The following is a 19474-nucleotide window of genomic DNA, read 5'->3' on the forward strand; positions in this document are numbered from 1 at the left end:
CCAGAGCTGGACACAGTATTCCAGGTGTGGTCTAGCCAAGGCAGAATAGAGCGAGAATATTACTTCCCTTGATCTGGGCACTATACTTTTGTTGATGCAGCCTAGAATAGCATTAGCTTTTTTTCTGCTGCTGCATCACACTGTTGACTCATGTTAAGCTTGTGGTCTACTAAGACTTCTAGATGATTTTCACACATATTGCTGGCAACTCAGCTGTTCCCATCTTATATTTGTGCAGCTGGTTCTTCCTGCCTCACCATAGTGGGGAAGACTGACCTGCCCAGGTGTGGACTGTTGATGAAAACTGCAGAGGTCCCCCCTTTTCCATCGTAGGGTTCTTTATCTTTAAACTGGTCTTGGATCAGTTGGTCTTTCAAACAGAGGACTGCCCTCTGTTGCGTAGGATAGATGGGCTCCCCAATCTGAAATGACATGTGGTCTTAAGGGCAGGTGAAAACAATGAGGGTTCTACGCAGAATGCAATTTTTTATCTCTTAAATTTTATTTGGTTATCTGCACTTAAGTCATATACAATAGCGCATAATAGATATGTATATAATAGTAAAATTGCTTATATGTTGGCTAATACTGACATCCTGCAGTGTGCTACACTTTAGAGCTATATAATAATCTTATTTCTAAAACGGTACATGTAAACTATCAAAGGTTATAGTCAAAAGTGAAGATAAGTAAGCTTGCTTCCTGAAGATTTTATTATTTATTTAAATTTTGCCTGCTTCAATCCCGGTTAGAAATGGTTCTTTCAAAAAAGAAAAGAAGTATGTTTAAGTTAGTGAAGTAACTCGGTGCTGCTACTTACAGCTAAAAATAAAAATAAATCTAAGTACATTGAGGCTTTTTTATTATTCATGCACTGGCATTAAAGTGAAGGCAACAGAGGGAAAACCAAAAGGATGGGGATAGGGAAAAATCTGAAAAGAAAGGGAACTTTATGGGTCTTCCATACTATGTATTTCAATCATTTCCTTGCACCCTGGATATGATAGCATGTCTTGGGTGTGCTTATGCCAAGAACATCTGGCAGAAAAATCTTGGCACCACCACCAATATGGTTCCCAAAATTCTGTGGGAAGCCATGATGGCTATTAGTGCTATAAAACAGATGCTACTTATGCTATAGAGAGACCAGTAATCTGGTACCCTCCAGGTGTTCTGAACTACAGCTCCATCCTCCCAGCTCGATCTTCTGAGAGAATGCCAGAACACTTTCCCTTTGCCATCTAGAAACCCTGTCGGTAAAGACATTTATGTGCAAGGCAGTTTTTTCCAAGGTTATTTTTTCCCTTATCAGAGAATCTGTAGGTTTCAGTTTCTCTTGTTTGTCTTTTTTCCAGAAGTGGTATTGCTGTCATATTTGGACTATTTTAGCGTTTGGGTTAGTGATATGACTAAGTATTTGTGTGGAGAACTGAAGCTCAGTGGTAGAACACCTGCTTGGCATGCAGAAGGAACCCCATCCCTTCCACATAATTCTGGGGAAGAATCTTGCCTGAAACCCCAGAAAGCTGCTGCCAGCCAGTGTAAGCAATGCTGAGCTAGGCTGACGCCTGACTCAGTCTGAGGCACCCAAACCTCTCAATTTTTCACAGAGGAAAAGATATTTCAATTCTTTGTGCAAAGGCCCCACAAATGCTATTGTCACTCGTTTGTTCCCCACTAGCACACAGGCAGCAATCTGGTCTGCTGGATCTGTGGTACTGGGAGGCAGAGAGAATCCCTTTGCAGAAATGGCCATTTTTCTCACCTCTGGTTGATTTCTGCCTCCCCACATGCCAAGTGCAGAACTAGCAGTAGGTGCACGTGGGGCAATTCCTGCAGGAGTTGCTGAAATCTCCCCACACCCCTTTCCCGCCCATTTGGCTTCAAGAATAAAAATGTGCCTGGCTTGAGGAGGGAAACTACCAGGCAGCCAGGGTCACAGGAAGTAAACAGTTAATGAGGGAAGCGGTGGGCATCCTCTTCCCTTTTGGCAATCTCCCCCGCCCCCCATACTCTCTGCTTTTCTAGAGCGGCTTCCTTCTGTTCAATTTACTGAACGGGGCATTAGTTTGAAAACACAGCCCATGCATGAAAGTGGCAGACAGGATGCTCACCCAGGAGAAACTTTCAATTTATCAACATCCTTTAACAGCAATTGTATACTACTGATAGCGGTACCTTGCAGACTGGTGTTGGCTGCAATAAATGGCAGAGAACTTTGAGCTCAGAAGGGGAAATGTGTGCCTGGCAGGGTCAGAAGTTAGGCTTTTGGTTTTGGCTTGTTTTGTTTTTCCTTCACTTCAGATAGCAAGCAAGTAAATAACAGTTCCAGGTAGAAATGTTTTTGGGAGGGAGCGGGGGGGGGCGGGGGGCGGGGGGGAGAAAGACAACACCTCTTAACAAAGTCGTTAGAAAAGACAGGAGTTTTGTTCTCTGCAAAACAGCGGAAACTTCCAAGAGTGCCTGGTGAAGAGGGAACAATGCCAGCCTTCCCTAATCAGTCTTGGTTGAGGGTGCACCAAGCAGCTGCAAAAGGGGGAAAAGAGGTTTTGTTTTGTTTCATCACAAATATAAAAGAAAAGGACCCAATCCTAAACTCTACTCGTGTTAATGGACTTTTTCTTTTATACGTCCTTCCTTATCTGACTCACAGAAGGCATACCTTTGTGTTAGTGAGTGGCAGACCTGTGCCAAGGACCAGTATGAGGGCCACAGCATGATGGCGGCTTCACTTGGGTGAAACTGCTGCTGCTCCTACCTCTCTCTGGCCCTTGCAGAGGGAGGAACAACCTGCATTGGCAATGTGCCTAGACCAATGCAGTGTGGGCAGGTTGCTTCTTTAAACTGCTCTGCTGAGGGGCAAGCAGTTGCCCAAGCCTCAATGGAGCAGTTCAACGAAGCCCCCCCCCCCCAGGTGTGTGATCCGGAGGTGAGTTGGGGGCTTCATTAAACAGTTCCACCGAGGCTCAGGTAGAGAGGGAGCCCTGACAGGCTCTGTCCACAGGGCTGCCTCCGCCGCAGCCTCTTCCTCCCAGCGCCTCGCAGGGCCAACGCAGATTGTTCCTCCTTTTCAACATTGCAATGTACCACCAGCCAAGCACTGCGATCTGGTGCTACACTGCAGTGTTGAAAACCTGAGCAAGTGGTTGGCTTGTAGTGGAGATTGTAGCCTTTAATGTGAGACAGAAACTCCACTCAGGGGTTCATCCGCTGTGTTATATCAGCACATGTGGCAAGCTGCTCAGTGGTGGAGCCTTTGCTTTGCATACGAAAGGTCCCAGGTTCAAAGTCAATGTAGACAATTCTGAGCTTGGGGAAACCTAAGGCCGCTTTCTAGGTTGCCTACACAAGAGGGGCAGAGGAAGACTGGAGAGAGGCTTGCCTCCCTTTTGGAGAGAAGAGACCTGGAGGTTGACTATCTGCAGTGGGCAGCTTGCTGTTCTCTTGTAGGTTCCCCATGTGATGTGCAACCCTGGGTCCCTATGTGAATAGAGCAGGCTTCCCTCTCATGGGGGAGAAGGAGAAGAAGCAGATCAAGTGTGCTCATTCCTTCTGTTCCCCTTCATATGTTGACTTAACATGAAACCTAAGAGTAGCTGAATCAGGCTAGCATTACAGTCTGTTGGGATAAAACAACAGGAATGGGAACACCAATACAGCTTGGTGGTGGTGTGTTTTAAAAAGTTTAATGCTACATGTTTTTAAAAGGGAAGATCCTTTTAGAAAGGTGGCTCTTCCCCCAACTCAGGAGGCGGCAGCTTAGCACCCCCCCCCACCCCCACAACACACTGCTCCCATCCTGAATTCAAAACAAAATAAAAAGATTCCTTCCAGTAGCACCTTAAAGACCAACTAAGTTAGTTCTTGGTATGAGCTTTCGTGTGCATGCACACTTCTTCAGATACCTGCATGCACACGAAAGTTCATACCAAGAACTAACTTAGTTGGTCTTTAAGGTGCTACTGGAAGGAATATTTTTATTTTGTTTTGACTATGGCAGACCAACACGGCTACCTATCTGTAACCCATCCTGAATTGGCATTCTGCTCTGAGCTGCAGACACAGAACTGCTCACCAGAGAATCTGTCTCCCAGTTCATTCTCCTCCCTCTTATATATCACATTTTGGGTCTGTACCTGGCACTGACACACTGGACACTGCTTCCGGTTGGGTGAGTGTATCCACTTTCACATGCTGGAAGCTTTTGCAAGCAGGACTCTGGAGATGCCTGCAGGAAAGGGAGAAGGTGGCCTTGTTATTTTAGAGCCAGTCTCACGTTTACCTGAGCAATGAGCTGATGAGATGAAATAAGGGCTGAGCCGGTGAAAGAGGAGCCCTACACCCCACCAACCCCCACCCCAAGTTGGCTGAGGATTTGGTTTGAGCATAAATGTTTCCCCATAGAGAAGCATTTGATTAAATTTAATGTGCGTAACTTATACAAGTCACAGAACTGAGCTTCTTGGTGGAAAAAACCAGTGGCTTTGGCACAAAAAATTCCCAACCACTCAGTGGTAATTTATATCTGTCACGTTTGGCTAGCTAGAATGTGAATTTCTTTAATACTTTCGCCAAGGGAAGAACATTTATCTTTTGAAGTGCCTTGGGAGGTTTTGAAAGCGGCTTGTTAACACACTTGCTCTTGTCTCCACCTCCTTCCTATTTTGCAGTGGGGAGTGCAAGACTCTCCCCTCTGGCTGATTTTTTTTTTTTTTTTTGTAGTGCAACAAGAACTGTGGAAGAAAGAACTATTTGCCACTGTAGTTCATTTGTACAGTGCAGTTCATTAACCAGTGGAGGCAACTCTAGTAGGGGAAAAGGGGCATTGCCTGGCTGCTCACATACTACCAGTCTAGGGGGTGCCATTGCCCACCATTTCCATCTTCCTTTGTCTTAGTTGTAGTCCTTTCAGAACCTGGCAGGAAAGAGGTAAAGGTAAAGGTAAAGGGACACCTGACCATTAGGTCCAGTCGTGGCCAACTCTGGGGTTGCGGTGCTCATCTTGCTTTATTGGCCGAGGGAGCCGGTGTACAGCTTCCGGGTCATGTGGCCAGCATGACTAAGCCACTTCTGGCGAACCAGAACAGCACATGGAAACACCATTTACCTTCTCGCCCAAGCGGTACCTATTTATCTACTTGCACTGGCATGCTTTCAAACTGCTAGATTGGCAGGAGCAGGGACCGAGCAATGGGAACTCACCCCGTTGCGGGGATTAGAACTGCCGACCTTCTGATCAGCAAGTCCTAGGCTCTGTGGTTCAACCCACAGTGCCACCCACGTCCCTGCAGGAAAGAGGAGAATGGCATAAAACTAGAATTAGTTGGCTCTGCCTGTTTTTGGCTCCATCTACCTTTCGGGACTGGTAGGACACAAAGCTGGGAGCCTAATGGGCACAGCCATCGCTGCCGCTACACTAACCAGCAATGATGAAATGCAAAACCCAGCATGTGGCAGCTGCGAAAAAGGTGAATTACATGTTAGGAATCATTAGGAAAGGGACTGGTTTTCAAACTTGTTAATATCACCATGCCATTATCCAAATTTATGGTGTGACTGCATATGGAACACACTACAATTTTAGTTGCTCTACCACAAAAAGGATCATGTAGAGCTGGAAAAAGGGTAGAAAGGAAAAGTAATCAAAATGCTCAAGAAGCTGAAGCAACTCTTCTATGAGGAAATGTTATAACAACTGGGGGCTTTTAGTTTAGGGAAAAAAGACAAGTAATGGGGAAGGGAAGATTATGCATGGAGTGAAGTCATATGTGGAGGAGTTTTTCCTCTGTTTCCTAATATCAGATCCCAAATGGGCCATGCAGCTAAACTGAATGTTGGAAGATTCAAGATAGACACAAGGACAGGGCCTGGTTAAACTATGGAAGTTGCTGCAACTAGATGTGATTGCCACCAGTTTGTGGCTTTTTAAAAGAGGTTTAGACAAATTCATGGAAAATAAAGTTATCAATGGCTACTAGCCACAACCCAAACTTTCAGAGAATAACTGTTATGGAGAATCGCAGGTGGGAAGACTGCTGTTGTACTCCAGGTCTGCTTCCCACGGGCATCTGGTTGGCCACTGTGAGAATAGGATGCTGGGCTGGTCCAGCAGACTCTTCTTCTGCTCTTTGCACCAAAGCTTTGACTAACAGGTTGGCAAACTAGTCCCTCATGCATGCTTCAGGAAGGCTGCTTGCTGTTGCAGAATTTTATTTTGAAAAAGTTTCATCTTTCAGAAGGTAAGTCCCACTGAGATCAAATCGAACGTACATGAGGTTAAGATTGCAAAAGTGCTGAGGGGATTTAGGCACCAGCCATTCAACCCATCCTTTCCAGGTGTACCATCACTGCTGCAACTTATATACTTGCAGAGCCAGTTTGGTTTTTTTAAAAAATAGGGAGTCTGCATCAGAGTTGAGAAACGCACAAGTCCACAAAGCAGTCAAAGTGCCTTTGCTACTCTCAAAATTCTGTGACTGTAGTGTGCCCCAAGAGGGGGCTCCCTTTATAGCTCTGCTCATCTCCTTCCTTCCCCTGACACACTCTCTGATCAGCTGCCTTTGGTGCCACAGAGCTTTGCTCTGCTGCTGACCAGTGATGAGCACATTCAGAGTCTTGTGCTCAGGTGGGAGGATACGATGAACTGCAGGGCACAAGGCCAGGGGGTGAGGGGAGCAGTGGTGCCCATCCCAACAGATGGCCAAGGAGTTTCATGTTCAGAAGGCTCTGCAGGGAACTGAAGAGAGTCATCATGCAGGTGAGACTTTTGGCACAGATCTAAGGCAGATGTGTGCGTGTTTTTAAAAAGTGAAAGCCAAGAGAGCCCGCAGTGGACCCCTGCAGCTCCCCTCCTGCCTTTTGCATTTTGAATGACAGCTGTACTAGATACCAATGCACTAAGCGCTCCTTCAAGCTGTCAAGCATTGCTTCCCCCATTTTGCTGCTGTTACGCTGGCTGCCTTAAAATTAAATCATTGTACTGGTTTATGCTGTACTCTTTTTCCTCATTGATTTTTAAACACATAGAAACAATTTATAAACTGCAAAACTTTCTCCAGGGTTTCAGGGAGAGGCCCCTTAGTGAGACCGTGTTGTTTCTGGAATTCAGCCCAAAGGAACATTTCATTTAATGAAGAAAAGTTCCTTCCCAAATTGGCCCCAGCGCCTAAAAACGTTACATCCTCCTAGGATGGATACACACATGTACAAGGTTAAACTTGTATGTGTGTGTGTGTGTGTGTGTGTGTGTGTGTATAAAATCTCCCCAATTGTGGAGGCAGAGCATAACATTTGATAGCCCTCTCCTCCATGAATTTGTCTAATTCTCTTTTTAAACCATCCAGTGGCCATGACTGAGCTTCATAGTTGAAATATATGCAGCAAAAAAAAGCAACAGCTATTGGCTGTTATATGGTGAACTGTTGCTGCTTATGACTGATTTGCTGCATTGGTCAGTTTCCTTGTAGTTGCATTCCAAATGACTGCTAAGAGTCTACCTGATGTCTTGCCTCACCTCTTCCAGTCATCCTCTGACTCCCAGAACTCGTAGACGATGAAAGTGACCCCATCAGGAAGCCTGACTGCAGTTACACTGCAAAGAGAGAGAGAGAGAAATGTGGGCAGCAGTTGAAAAAACTTTGTGGTTAAGGGATACAGCATGAATGGCCATATATTCTTTGCAACATTTTGGATGGTCCCCATAAAATTATGTCTTGGATATTGGAATTCTCCTTCCAATCATTTCCTTGCTTAGTGCTCCCACTTGTCATGAAAACAGAAACTATTCAGCAATTATCTCCGTGGTTGATGAACCACAGCAATTCTCGTGAACTGTCTGCCTCTTACAAGAATGTGAAATTAAGAAAAGAATGTGACAGCCACTCTTTAATTGGATCTATTTATAAAATTTTATGGGAGTGCATTGGCCCACGATCACAACTATCATTGGGCTCCACTCACAATCCCATCCCAGTAGGATATCTATAAGAAATGACATGGAAAAGGAGGTTGTGGGAACCGGAGTCAATCACACACACCCTTTGCCCCATCATATCCAACATTCCTGCAGGAGCACAGAAGTGGTACTTACTGAAAGCAGTCCCGTTCTCCTGCCACAGTCTTCAAGTACTGCTTAAGGGAGCCACAGAACTCCCCCAGATGCTTCTGGGAAACTGTCATCTCAGTTCGTACCAAAAGAAGATACTAGAGTGAGAGGGAGAGAAAGAAAACCAAAGTGAAGTGAATCTTAACGTAGCTGAACCTTGACTTTGACAGATATACTTTGCTTTGGAGAGCTGGTGCAGTAGAGACTAACAGAGACTAACAGTGCAATCCTAGCTATGCTTACACAGGAGTAAGTCTCACTGAATTCAGTAGTGGTTTTTCCCAGGTAAGTGGGGTTAGGATTGCAGCCTTGGCCACAATTACAAATCAGGAAGACCTTGGTTCATATCTCCCCCCCTTGCTCTGAGCTCACTAGAAAGTTTTAAGGAACCGGCTGTCTGTCTTGACTTATCTTTATCTAGTTGTAAGCCTTACAACAACTCTGTAATGTTTGATTGCCTGAAAGTCCTATACAAATGCTGCACACCAGCATCCACTTGGTACATAGGATTGTATTCCAAGTAGAACAGACCCATTTGAATAAATGGTTCTACATTAGTCATATCCATTCATTTCAATGGGTTTACTCTGGGTCTAGCTAGCAGTGGCTACAACCCACAATGCTCACTTCCTGGTTGCTACAGGAAGTGTTCTGTCTCTGTTGCAGCTACCTCTGTCTCCACAACCAACAAGCAAGACCCCAGGTAATAGGGTGGGGCCCCTCCTCTTCTACGCTGCATGCCTGAGACATGGAGAATAATCAAATCTGACAAACGAGTCCATCTCATGCAGCTGTGTGCCAAGTAGTGTCACTGTGACTACATCCTGCAATACAAATGAGATGTGGGCAAGGAAGTAAGAAGGCAGTGATTTCCATTCTGACCTAGATTCATCACAATTAGCAATGCTTCCATGCCACTGCAGTTCAGTTTCTGTGAAATACATCTCACTGTCTGTTATTTAACATAAGATACATAATCGTTTACATAAGCTACATTCGCTTTAATGTAAAGGGAATGTGAAAACATCATTAATTATGTGTTGTTTGCAGGCTTAAAACACAACAATGATGTAAACGAATACTGATTGTATTTGCTCATCTGATTTCTTTTCCTGAAAACAACGTGCAAACTGCAGGGATTTCTGCTTCTTTTTCTATTTTTGTTGGAATTCCTCAACATCCTTATTTGTCAGTTAACATATTTGCCATCACTCAACCCCCAAGTCCACCCTGTCACTCCTTCTGCCCCCTCCCTGTGGAAGAAAGAGCCATCTATTGTCAAGAAGTCTTGACATACTGGGTACCTATCTTGCAAGAAAACCAGTGACATAAATATGAAAGGAGGGAGAGAATATACGGAGAGAGAAGATAGATACATTCTGGGTTCTCATTGTCTCATGTAATTTTATTATGCAGATTTGCTTTAAAATTGCTGACTTTATATTTTAATGCATTTTGTCACTTGTTTGTTTTATTGATATTTTATATTGTTTTATGTAAAATGCTTTTATCTTTCTTTCTCCTCAAGTTATACTCTGCTCTTGTTCAGTTTACCCAGTAAAGTATTATCACTTTCTTTAATCTCTGGACTCCATCTGTGTTACTCAAGTTAATAACAACTACCTAAGAGAGAACGACTGGTCCACGCAAGCTTCAGACCAGTGTGGGGAATTTGAACCCTGGTGGCTCAGGGAATGGTCACAAATACCATACTAGCTCTGAAATTCCAAAAGTTCAAAAACTATGCAATATAGGAAAGAGGATTCCTTCCTCCCCCATTGACAACAACTGCCTCCAAACATCAAGCAGTGATGAAGTGGAGCTAATGAGAAGTCATTCTTCAAATACCATCATCTCGTATTAGAGAGCTACACCCCACCCCCATTTGCAAGACGAAGGTAGATGGATTTTGAACCTTCCCTTACGAAGTCAAAATACACCCCCCCACCCCGATCCTGCCATGAGATACCATATGAAGGCACTCTTGTCAAATGCAGGCAAGCTATTTTCAGGCCCTATTTTCATACTCGAGTTGCTTTTTTAATCACAAGTGGCTGGATTTGATTTGAAAAGCAATCGCCCCGGTTAACCTTGCTCATAGCTGGAACCAAACAGCAAAGCTTGACAATGAATGCAGCTTGAAATCACATTGCTTGTTAATATGGAGGAAATGTGGGGCCCTTGATAGGGCTCGCAGGGTGAAGGAGAGGCAAATGTGGCCCAAGACGTTTTGCTGTCTGAGGCAAAAAACAAAATGGTGCCCATTCCACATACAGAAGTGAAACAGATTGGCAGCTGACTCTTGCAATACAACACACAGATCTCACCACATGGCTCCTTGTCCACTACCTGCCGCAGGTGGCTGCCTTGCTCTACCTTATGGTGGGCCTGGGGAGATAGAAGGCAATAAAAGGAGGCCTGTTTTCTTTTTGCCCTCCCTCCTCCTTCCCCCACACTGCAAATTCCTCACCAAGGGGAGGCTTGGAACTGAGCTACATATCAGCTCAGGTTTAGAAAAGTCAAATGCCTTAATTTAGGGAAGAAAAAACAAATCCCTAAATTTCTATTACCTTTTCCCTTGTTTATTTCTTAGGATTGTTGTTACGTTAATCTTGAAAATTAATAAAAATTATAATTTATAAGTCAGACAAATTAATGGAGGGTAAGCCTATCAACAGCTCCTAGCCACAGTGGCTATGTTCCACCTCTGCAGTCAGAGGCAATATGCCTTTGAACACCAGTTGCAGGGCATTTGAAGTGTTGGAAGGGACCCCAGGGGTCATCTAGTCCAACCCCCTGCAGTGCAGGAATCCAGATGGGCAGAGTGTTGTTGTGCTCAGGTCCTGCTTGCAGGATGTCCAGGGGCACCCAGTTAGCCACTGCAAGAACAGGATGCTGGACTACATGGGCCATTGCTGGATCCAGCAGTGTCCTTTTTACGTTCTTAGTTTGATCAAGTGCCAGAGAACTAGAGCAGAGTTAAATCTCCTGCTCAGTGATGCCTAGCATCATTATGAATCTGTTTCTAGCCCATACACATGTAGATTTTGTTCTAGAGATGTATGAGTATTAAGATGTCTGCTTGTATGCAGGGGTGATAGGTGTCCAGATTGTTTATACTTTGCGGGAGGGATTTCTGCACATACGGGAAGTTTAGGTTTGTACACGTAAAGTGGGTTAAAGGGCTCAGTTGCTCTAGTGCGCCAAATCCACTTTTGCAAGTAGCAGGCATTTTGCAATTTGGAATGCGATGGTGGAATGGATTCAAAGTGTAGGATGAACAAATGGCTAATAGGCAGACATATAAACACCCTGTAAGCAAATCAGGATGAATGCCTCATGTCATGTAACTGTCCTGCAAACAGAATGAATGCTCAATGAAGACTGAATATAATCTAACCACTGCATAAGCTTTGTGCAAGCAAATCAGGATGCTTGATTAATAGATTGTCTGGAGGGAATCAGGGACAGGGACTTGCTTAAATCTTTGGCACAAAACTTTGAACGGCAGCACATTCTCCAGGCAACAGCTCAGTTCACACAACAACAAAAACAGGATCTCAGAGCTAATCTTTTCAAACACATCTGGGACCTGTCACAAGGAATCAGTGGGAAGTCCCTGGCAGGTAGAGGTTGCATTTTCAAGGCATTTTATGCATTCAGCGTGCAATCAAGGCTTAGCCAAGTGTGACAAACATGTCTCTTATTTGTACTGCTCTGCTCTGCAGAGTCAACCAGTCCTGAGCTATAAAGCATTTCCCTTCAGCAGCTTGGAGGAGAGTCAAAGAAAAACATGAATGCATCTTGTGCGCAGTCTGCAAATAAAGGAAGAATGAATCTTTTTTCTCAAGTTGAAAATCTGCCTGATTAATACCACCCATAAATAATGTGGTGGATCCACTCCTGCTAACTGCCGCCAATTAAAGATAGTGCACTCACCTCACGGTACACCAGTTACACAAATTTCTACAATTTACCACAGATTATCTAGCGGGGGACTTATGTGAGGCAAAACTTAATGTTTTAGAGTCTCAGGCAGATGATTAAACAAACAAGAAAAGTTGTATTAAACGAAAAAGAAGTTTATGAAACAAAGTGGGTAAGGAAATGTGTCCTTTCAGGTAGAAGTTAACTTATTTACTTTAACTAACTATAAGATGCCTCAGACTTAAACAAAGTATTATAGGCACAACTCTTCTTAAACTTCAGTTAGTAAAAATCTGCTGGTACACGTCAGGTAGATATATATTCAGGTTTCCAGAATAGATGGTAAAATGCCTAACTTAGTTTCTGTCACTTAGATATTACAGTTAAATACTTTCAATACCATACCTCTTCCTTCATAGCTTAATACTTTGATTCATGAGCAAGGGGCACTTCTCCTCAGTTACTCACTCTCTTAACTATCCCACACCTGAGGTCTTCTGAATGATATAATAGACCCAGGAGATCACCGCACCCCTGGTTACTGGGTTGGGAGCCTTCAGTACCTAGAAGAACTCTCCCCTCCTGGCTATACTGAGACCCAGGTAGCCTGTATCCCCACAAGATCTCTCTCTCCCGGTTCAGTCACATCCCTCCCAGAACACTCCTGTCTGTATACCTTCTCCAGACACTCAACCCGGTCTCCCTATCCAAGCTGCGAGGCCCCATCCTCTCACTAGATAGTCCCCTCAGTGTGGATGTTTAACTTAACTCTGAACCAGTTCTCCCTGTCTCCCAACCTGAAACCTGTCTAACATCTCAAATCAAATCCTATTCCTCTTCTCAAATCCAGCCCTATCTCTCATCTTAAATCCAGCCCTATCTAACTCTCTCCCTTCAGAAACTGCTCCTTTTATTCTTCTCCCTCCCCAAAGTGCTGTTCCTCCCCCTCTGTGGCTAGCAGACTCTATAGCAAATCAAAGAGAGGCTCCAGCACTCTGGTGAAATTTCAGGGGGACGACATCACCAGACTCTGGTCTGGCTCTGCTGTCCATCGCAGCATCTTTTTTCTTAAGTAGAAATGATGATTCTGCAGTATTTACCATTTTATAAAATTCAGCTGGGTTTTGCTTGTAGCAGAGACCAGCTGCCAAAGCCCTAGATCTGAGCCAGCCACCTCTCTATAGTTTGTGAGGTTTCAAAAGGCATTTCCCGCAGGCTTCAAAACTCATATTTGCCACTGGGCACCAATATTTAGCTGACTCATCCATTTGGCGATTGCACCCACATATGTTTGCAGGCTGGCCACTGTCTTTAGATCAACTAATAGTGTGTTCACAATTACAATAACAGTATCATAGACTTTTAGAGCTGGCAACTGCAGAGTCAAACCAGAACACAGTATTATGAACTGGCCTTGATGTTTATTTATTTACCAGGCTACTGCTAGATGCGGAGGAGAAATGTGATTCATTTCTCATATTACAGGCAAATCTACCTCACTGGCACTTTCTGCAATAATATGTGAGCTGAGAGACAGCCACCCTGGGAAATTCAGCCTCCTCTGAATTTTGCAATACAGTTCTCCAGCCAAGTAATGTGTACAAAAATGCAGGTACCAAGGTAAAGTGTGCATGGAGAAATAAATATAGTGGTGGAAATATGCTTTGCAATAATGGGTATGTATGCTAGGGGAAATTGCACATAAAAATGTGTAGTGAGATCATATGACATCTGCACTGGCTGCCAATTTGTTAGCAGGCCAAGTTAAAGGTTTTTGCTATTAGTCTATAAAGCCCTTAACAGCGTGAGACCAGTTTACTTTGAAGATCACCTTCCCCCATCTGTGTCTACTCAACTACTTTGATATGAAGAATTGGCACTTTTACAAGTGTCACTCAATATTTGTTCTGCACGGGAAAGAATCAATTTTTCAATATGGCAGCACCTATCCTGTGGAACTCCCTGTCCATTGACACTGGGCCTTCGCTGTCCTGTTTTCAGTTTTTGTTTAGAGAAGATGACATGTATTTTAACATGCAATTTTATTTTTAATGTGTGTTTTTAACTGCTCATTTCATCTGTTTTTAGTTTTTTAGGTGAACTTTTTCTTTAACTATTGACCTTTATCGACAATTTTATTTATGTTAACAGCTTAGAGGTTTTTACAATTAAGTGGTATACAAATTGTGTTAAAGAAAACAAGTCTCTCCTCCAGTTTTAAGAAAGTTGGGACCTGCTTCCTTTCTTCGAGGGGTTGCAAAAACAGCGAATGGACCATATGGCTGAGATGGTGTTTCATGTTGATATAAGAGGGGACAGCATGTGTTGGACAACCTAGGATTCCACAGGAGGGGAAAGCTCATTAGGCCTTCCTCCTGGCTTGCATAAAGAAGAAATGACCTTTTGAGTCATATTTGCAGCAGATGGAGGTCTAAGATGAAGGGGTGGGGGCAAACGCCCCTCCCCATTCTGGTGATTTGCATATGTAAATATATTTTATTTCCTGAAGAGAGACAGGAACTTTTTTGAGTACTCACTGTGCAAGCTGTGTTTTCACTGTCTGACAGTCGCTGATGCAGGTCAAACCAAAGAGTCTGTAGCGGGGAAAACAATTTATAGAAAGGTTAGAAGCTTTAGTAGTGAAAACACCTGCCAGAAACAACAAAAATCAGCAAAAGCCCCCATTAGCAGCTGTGTGACATAGGAGTTCACATGGAACAGAGCTTATTTCATATACAAACTAGTTAACCAGAATTCACCAAAAGACATTGCAGCTAAGGATTGTTCTGTATGACAACCATTGCATGAGCCAGTGTGGTAGAGATGGGCTAATCCATCTATTTTGTTTTTCTAGGTGCCTCATCTTTTCCCTATTAAATTCAGTTCTCCACATTTCTGCAGCAATTTGATTTAAAAAAAACACAAAACAAAAATTCCTATGACAATTGGTCACGATTGTGCTAATTTTGCCTAACAGACACATTTTTTTTGTATGCAGTTTTGACTAAAATACAAACTTTCTGTATTTCTCTTATATAATGCATGCACATTATAGTTATTTTAAGCAATATATGCCTTTTCAGAATACTTCCACCCAATTATGTGCATTTTCATACACAAGGTTTGCTTGGAAAACTGCACCACAAAATTCTGAGAACTGAGCTTTGAAGGATAAGTGTGTTTCAGATAACAAGTCAATTTGAAAAGTGTGAATTATGTAGTTTCTCATTAAAAGGCAAACTAAGTCAAATTTCTCCCCCAAGTCCTAGGTAGAACAGATCATATTTCATACACAAAGTATCTAATCAGAATTCACCAAGACATTGCGACTCAAGTTTATTTATTTGATACCCATTGCAGCAATCAGTGTCATCTAGGACCAAGGCTCTGTGCTTTTTCTCCATTCCCCATGCAGTCTGAAATGGCACAGACCACTCTGCCAGTGTAGGACTTTACCACTTCATTTTGCTGTATTTATAGGCTAAGCCTCAGCTGACACGCAGAGACGGAAAGTTCTGCTTCCTCTTTAATCTGTGTGACTCACACACACATGCAAATTCCCCACTTGCTACAATTAGCGAACATTTCACTCTGATTTGATTCAACGTGTGTATACCGCTTTTCCGTAAACAAAGTTGAGCTCAAAGCAAGAACAAAGCATTAGAAAATAACATCTGCATCAATTAACAATATGTTCACCAAAATACACAGGAACATATCAATCAAAAACAAAACCACGCACCTGTGGCCTTCCAGAGGTTGTTGGACTCCAGTTCCCATCAGCCCCAGCCAGCATGGCCAGTGGGCAGGGGCAATGGGAGTGTAGCCTAGCAACATCTAGAGGGTCACAGATACCCCAGTCTAGCAATAAACAGTTTCACAAGTAAAAGGATCTTAGGGCACAATTAAACTGACCAAACTTGAGAAGTTCCACCCAGTCTTTTGATGCTTCACAAGGCAAGCCTGCTGGAACAGGCCAGTGGCCCAGCCAGCCCACCATACTGCTCCAACCAGATGCTTGAGGGAAACATAACAAGCTGAAGTTGAGCTCAACAGCACTCTGCCCACCTGTGATTCCTAGCAACTGGTACTCATAGGCATAAAGCCTCTGACATTGGAGACAGAATATAGCCATTGTGGCCAGTAGCTGCTGATAGCATAATCTTCCATGAATTTGTCTAACCCTCTTTTAAAACAATCAAACTGAGGAATGAGTACCATAGTTTAAGGATGTCCATCTGGCTGGGTTTCCCCAGCCACTCTGGGCAGCTCCCAATGTAACATCAAACATGAAAAACTTCCCTAAACAGGGCTGCCTTCAGATGTCTTCTAAAAGTCAGATACTTGTTTATTTCCTTGACATCTGGTGGGAGGGCGTTCCACAGGGCAGGCGCCACCACCGAGAAGGCCCTCTGCCTGCTTCCTGGTAACCTCACAGGGAGGGAGCCACCAGAAGGCCCTCGGTGCTGGACCTGTGTCCAGGCAAAACGATGGGAGTGGATCCAGTGTTATGGCAGAGGGAGAAAAACTTCCCTATCCATCTTCTCCAGCCTACGTATAATTCTATAAATGTCTGTCGTGTTGCTTCTTACTTGCCTTTTCTGTAAAGTAAAACATCCCATATACTACAACCTCTTCTCTCAGAGGAGTTGCTTCATCTCCTTGGTTGCCCTTTTCTAAACCTTTTCCAATATGCTTTTGGGGGCGAGGCAACCAAAACTATACCACTATGCTTAAAAAACACCACCTCATATTCCTGTTTTTGAAAAACAACAACCCAAAAATCCCTGCGTGCTCTCACACACATAGACCCCAAATGTGCCATGCTACTGCATAACCTGAGTCCATTTCTTAATTAGTGGCTCCTGTAAGGGTTCGTATTTCTCCTGTGGTGTTGAGATAGATTAAACGCCTGAGATAGATTAAACGCCTTTGCTGTGTGATGTGCATCAGAGGAAGGGAAATTCTCCCTCCTCCCCATGAATTGTTAATGTGAGAAGGAAGAAGGCTGGCATGTTTTCCGATCCAAATTCCCTAAGCTATAGGAAATGCTGCAGGAAAGGTTAGCCACGGACAGGGCCAGTCTCCCCGTGAGCAGGGAGGGCTGCGGATGAGTAGCTAGGGATTGGGATGGGGGAGCATGGAAATTCAGTTTGGTTTGGATTTTAATATGATCCATACTTTCTGATACAATATTTCAACTGAAACGCTGTAATCCTCTGAAATTTACATTTCTCCAGATTCTGCACTGTAGCTCAGTTCTGTCTGCTCTGACGGCCAGCAGCTCTCTGGGGTTTCAGGCTGACTATTGCTATGCCTGTTGAACAATGTGAACAATTCAAGGAGATCTAAGAATATCTGTCACCAAGTATTGTCTATCTTCACTTTAGCAAGGATCGTGTATGCAAAAAAAGAAAAGAAAAGAAAGCCAGGAAAGATGGAGGAGCAAATGTCAAATGTTAACAATTAGACTGGATAATGGGAGACAGAAGGAACTGTGACTGATTACATGTTACTGTAAAATAAGTTAAGGAAGAATTTATTTTTACTATTTTTCACTGATTTGCTCTATATGCAGCATGAAGATTTTTGTCCTTAACTCTTTCTACAATGTAGTTAGATAATTGTTTTGTATTGCTTATTAATTAAATTTATAAACATTTTTTTGCATTTTTCTTTTTTAAAAAAAATCTCTATACAGGACTAGGTGGAGAACCATATTCATCCCTTCTATCTCCTCTTCTGAACTGGTAGCTGCAGTTCCACCCTGTCACCACTCACAATGGTGGCACTAAAGTGCAGTCACAAAGAGACAAGGTTCTCCTTGCTCTGCCAAGCCCCAGGGTCCTCCGACTTCAGCCCTTAGTTGGTAACTTCTGGCACCTTGCAGGAGCAGAACAGTCAGCAAGTGTCTAGGGCTGAAGCACCCTTAAATCCCTTGTGTGGCTATGCTGGGGTGGCTTTCTGGATAACCAGCTAGGCCAGGGATCTCCAAACCCCACTAAGTGCAAGTATTGCCTGCTTGTTACAGAGACTCCTTTGGAAGAGTCATATACTGGAGACCTCACAGTTATTCTTTTGTGTTGTCATAACAACCCAGGGAGAGGGGCACCTCTATAAAATAATGATCATATTGGCCACATTTTTAGAAGCTGGTTGTCAAGGTAACAGTGTGTGTGTGTGTGTGTGTGTGTGTGTGTGTGAATACCAGTCCATATTTGTGAGCTTTAGAATGTGTGTACATTTCTATGAATTATTTTTGGAACAAAATCCACGTCCTTTGCTCCTGTTGGCAGTAAGCAAATCCAGGTACCAGCGTTAGAATTCATAAGGAAAACTTAGAACAGCAGGGAAGACCTCTAGCCTGCTGCCTTCATTACACCTGAAAGGTCACACCCACCTGCCCTACCCAGGATGTGATGCATGATAGCAGGGGTGCAGCAGGAGGGGATGGGGCTCAGCAGAAAAGATGCTTGTGGGCACTGCAAATCAGCTGCTCTGTGGTGTCTATAAAGCCCCTTTCAAAGTGCAGGGCAAGACAGTGCTTTGACCTGGGCTTCTGGAGACATCTTCAAAACCCCCAATTAAGAGCACAATTTTACACAGTGCTTTCATCCAACAACCAACTGATGGGGTAGGTGGAGATGAAACTCAGCCAAAAGTGAGCTTGCAGGCACTGCTGATCAATGGCACCTGCAAAGCACTGTTCACAAAACCCAACCATCAGCTGAACATCAGGCCTTGCAAAGCCCGTGTGCACAGTGCTTTGTTAGACCTGGCGATCCCAGCACTTTGTAGGCTATGCCTATGATTGCCTATGATTGTGATGTGGGGTGGGGTGATTGGACCTGTCAAACTTTGCCTGCGGGGGTGGGGGACATAACTAGCTGGCCCACCAGTCAGATCTAGCTCCACAGCTCTGAATTTGAAGGACTTCATAGAATCATATAATTGTAGCTTTAGAAGTGACCCTGAGGGTCATCTAGTCCAAGCCTCTTCAATGCAGGAATCTTGACATGTGGTCCCTCATCCAGTTTGAAACTATACCAGACCCTGCTTAGCTTTGCAAATGTGCTAGCAGTTTTATTGCTGCACCATCCATAAAACATGGCTTCAAGACATGGCCCAAGTGAATGCATGTATTAAAATACTGAGGGCTGCAAATAATATACTATGGATTCTAAGATAAGTTATGGTGCAGTCCGAACCCCACTTACCTGAGAGTAAGCCCCACTGCATTAAATAGGATAGCAGCAGCATGCCAAGGTTCATCACTGGGCAACTCCCATGGGGGGTGGAGGTTTGGTGCTTCCAAACTCTAAGCAGAATACCATTCCACCAGGAAGGGCTGAGTGGAAGAAGAAATTGATCCTCGCTCTACTGCCATGCCAGCCCTGCTTACCTGCTGTTTAGCTAATGAAGCTGTGGCCTGATTTCACCCAA

The 19474-nt window shown here is 43.8% G+C and overlaps 1 protein-coding gene across 1 annotated transcript in view; it reads right to left on the reverse strand.

Moving 5' to 3' along the window:
* Positions 1-2359: 2359 nt before the first annotated feature.
* The window catches only part of NECAB2 (N-terminal EF-hand calcium binding protein 2), a 139881-nt gene continuing 122766 nt past the window's right edge, over positions 2360-19474 (reverse strand). The window contains exons 9-13 of the mRNA XM_079988335.1: positions 14569-14625; positions 8090-8202; positions 7514-7591; positions 4137-4228; positions 2360-2526 (exon numbers count right to left, since the gene is read on the reverse strand). Coding sequence (XP_079844461.1) covers positions 2498-2526; positions 4137-4228; positions 7514-7591; positions 8090-8202; positions 14569-14625 — 369 coding nt within the window. The 3' untranslated portion in view covers positions 2360-2497. The remainder of the gene's footprint in view (positions 2527-4136; positions 4229-7513; positions 7592-8089; positions 8203-14568; positions 14626-19474) is intronic.

This window comes from Podarcis cretensis (assembly GCF_951804945.1).
Source record: "Podarcis cretensis genome assembly, chromosome: 8".
Taxonomy (NCBI): Eukaryota; Metazoa; Chordata; class Lepidosauria; order Squamata; family Lacertidae; genus Podarcis; species Podarcis cretensis.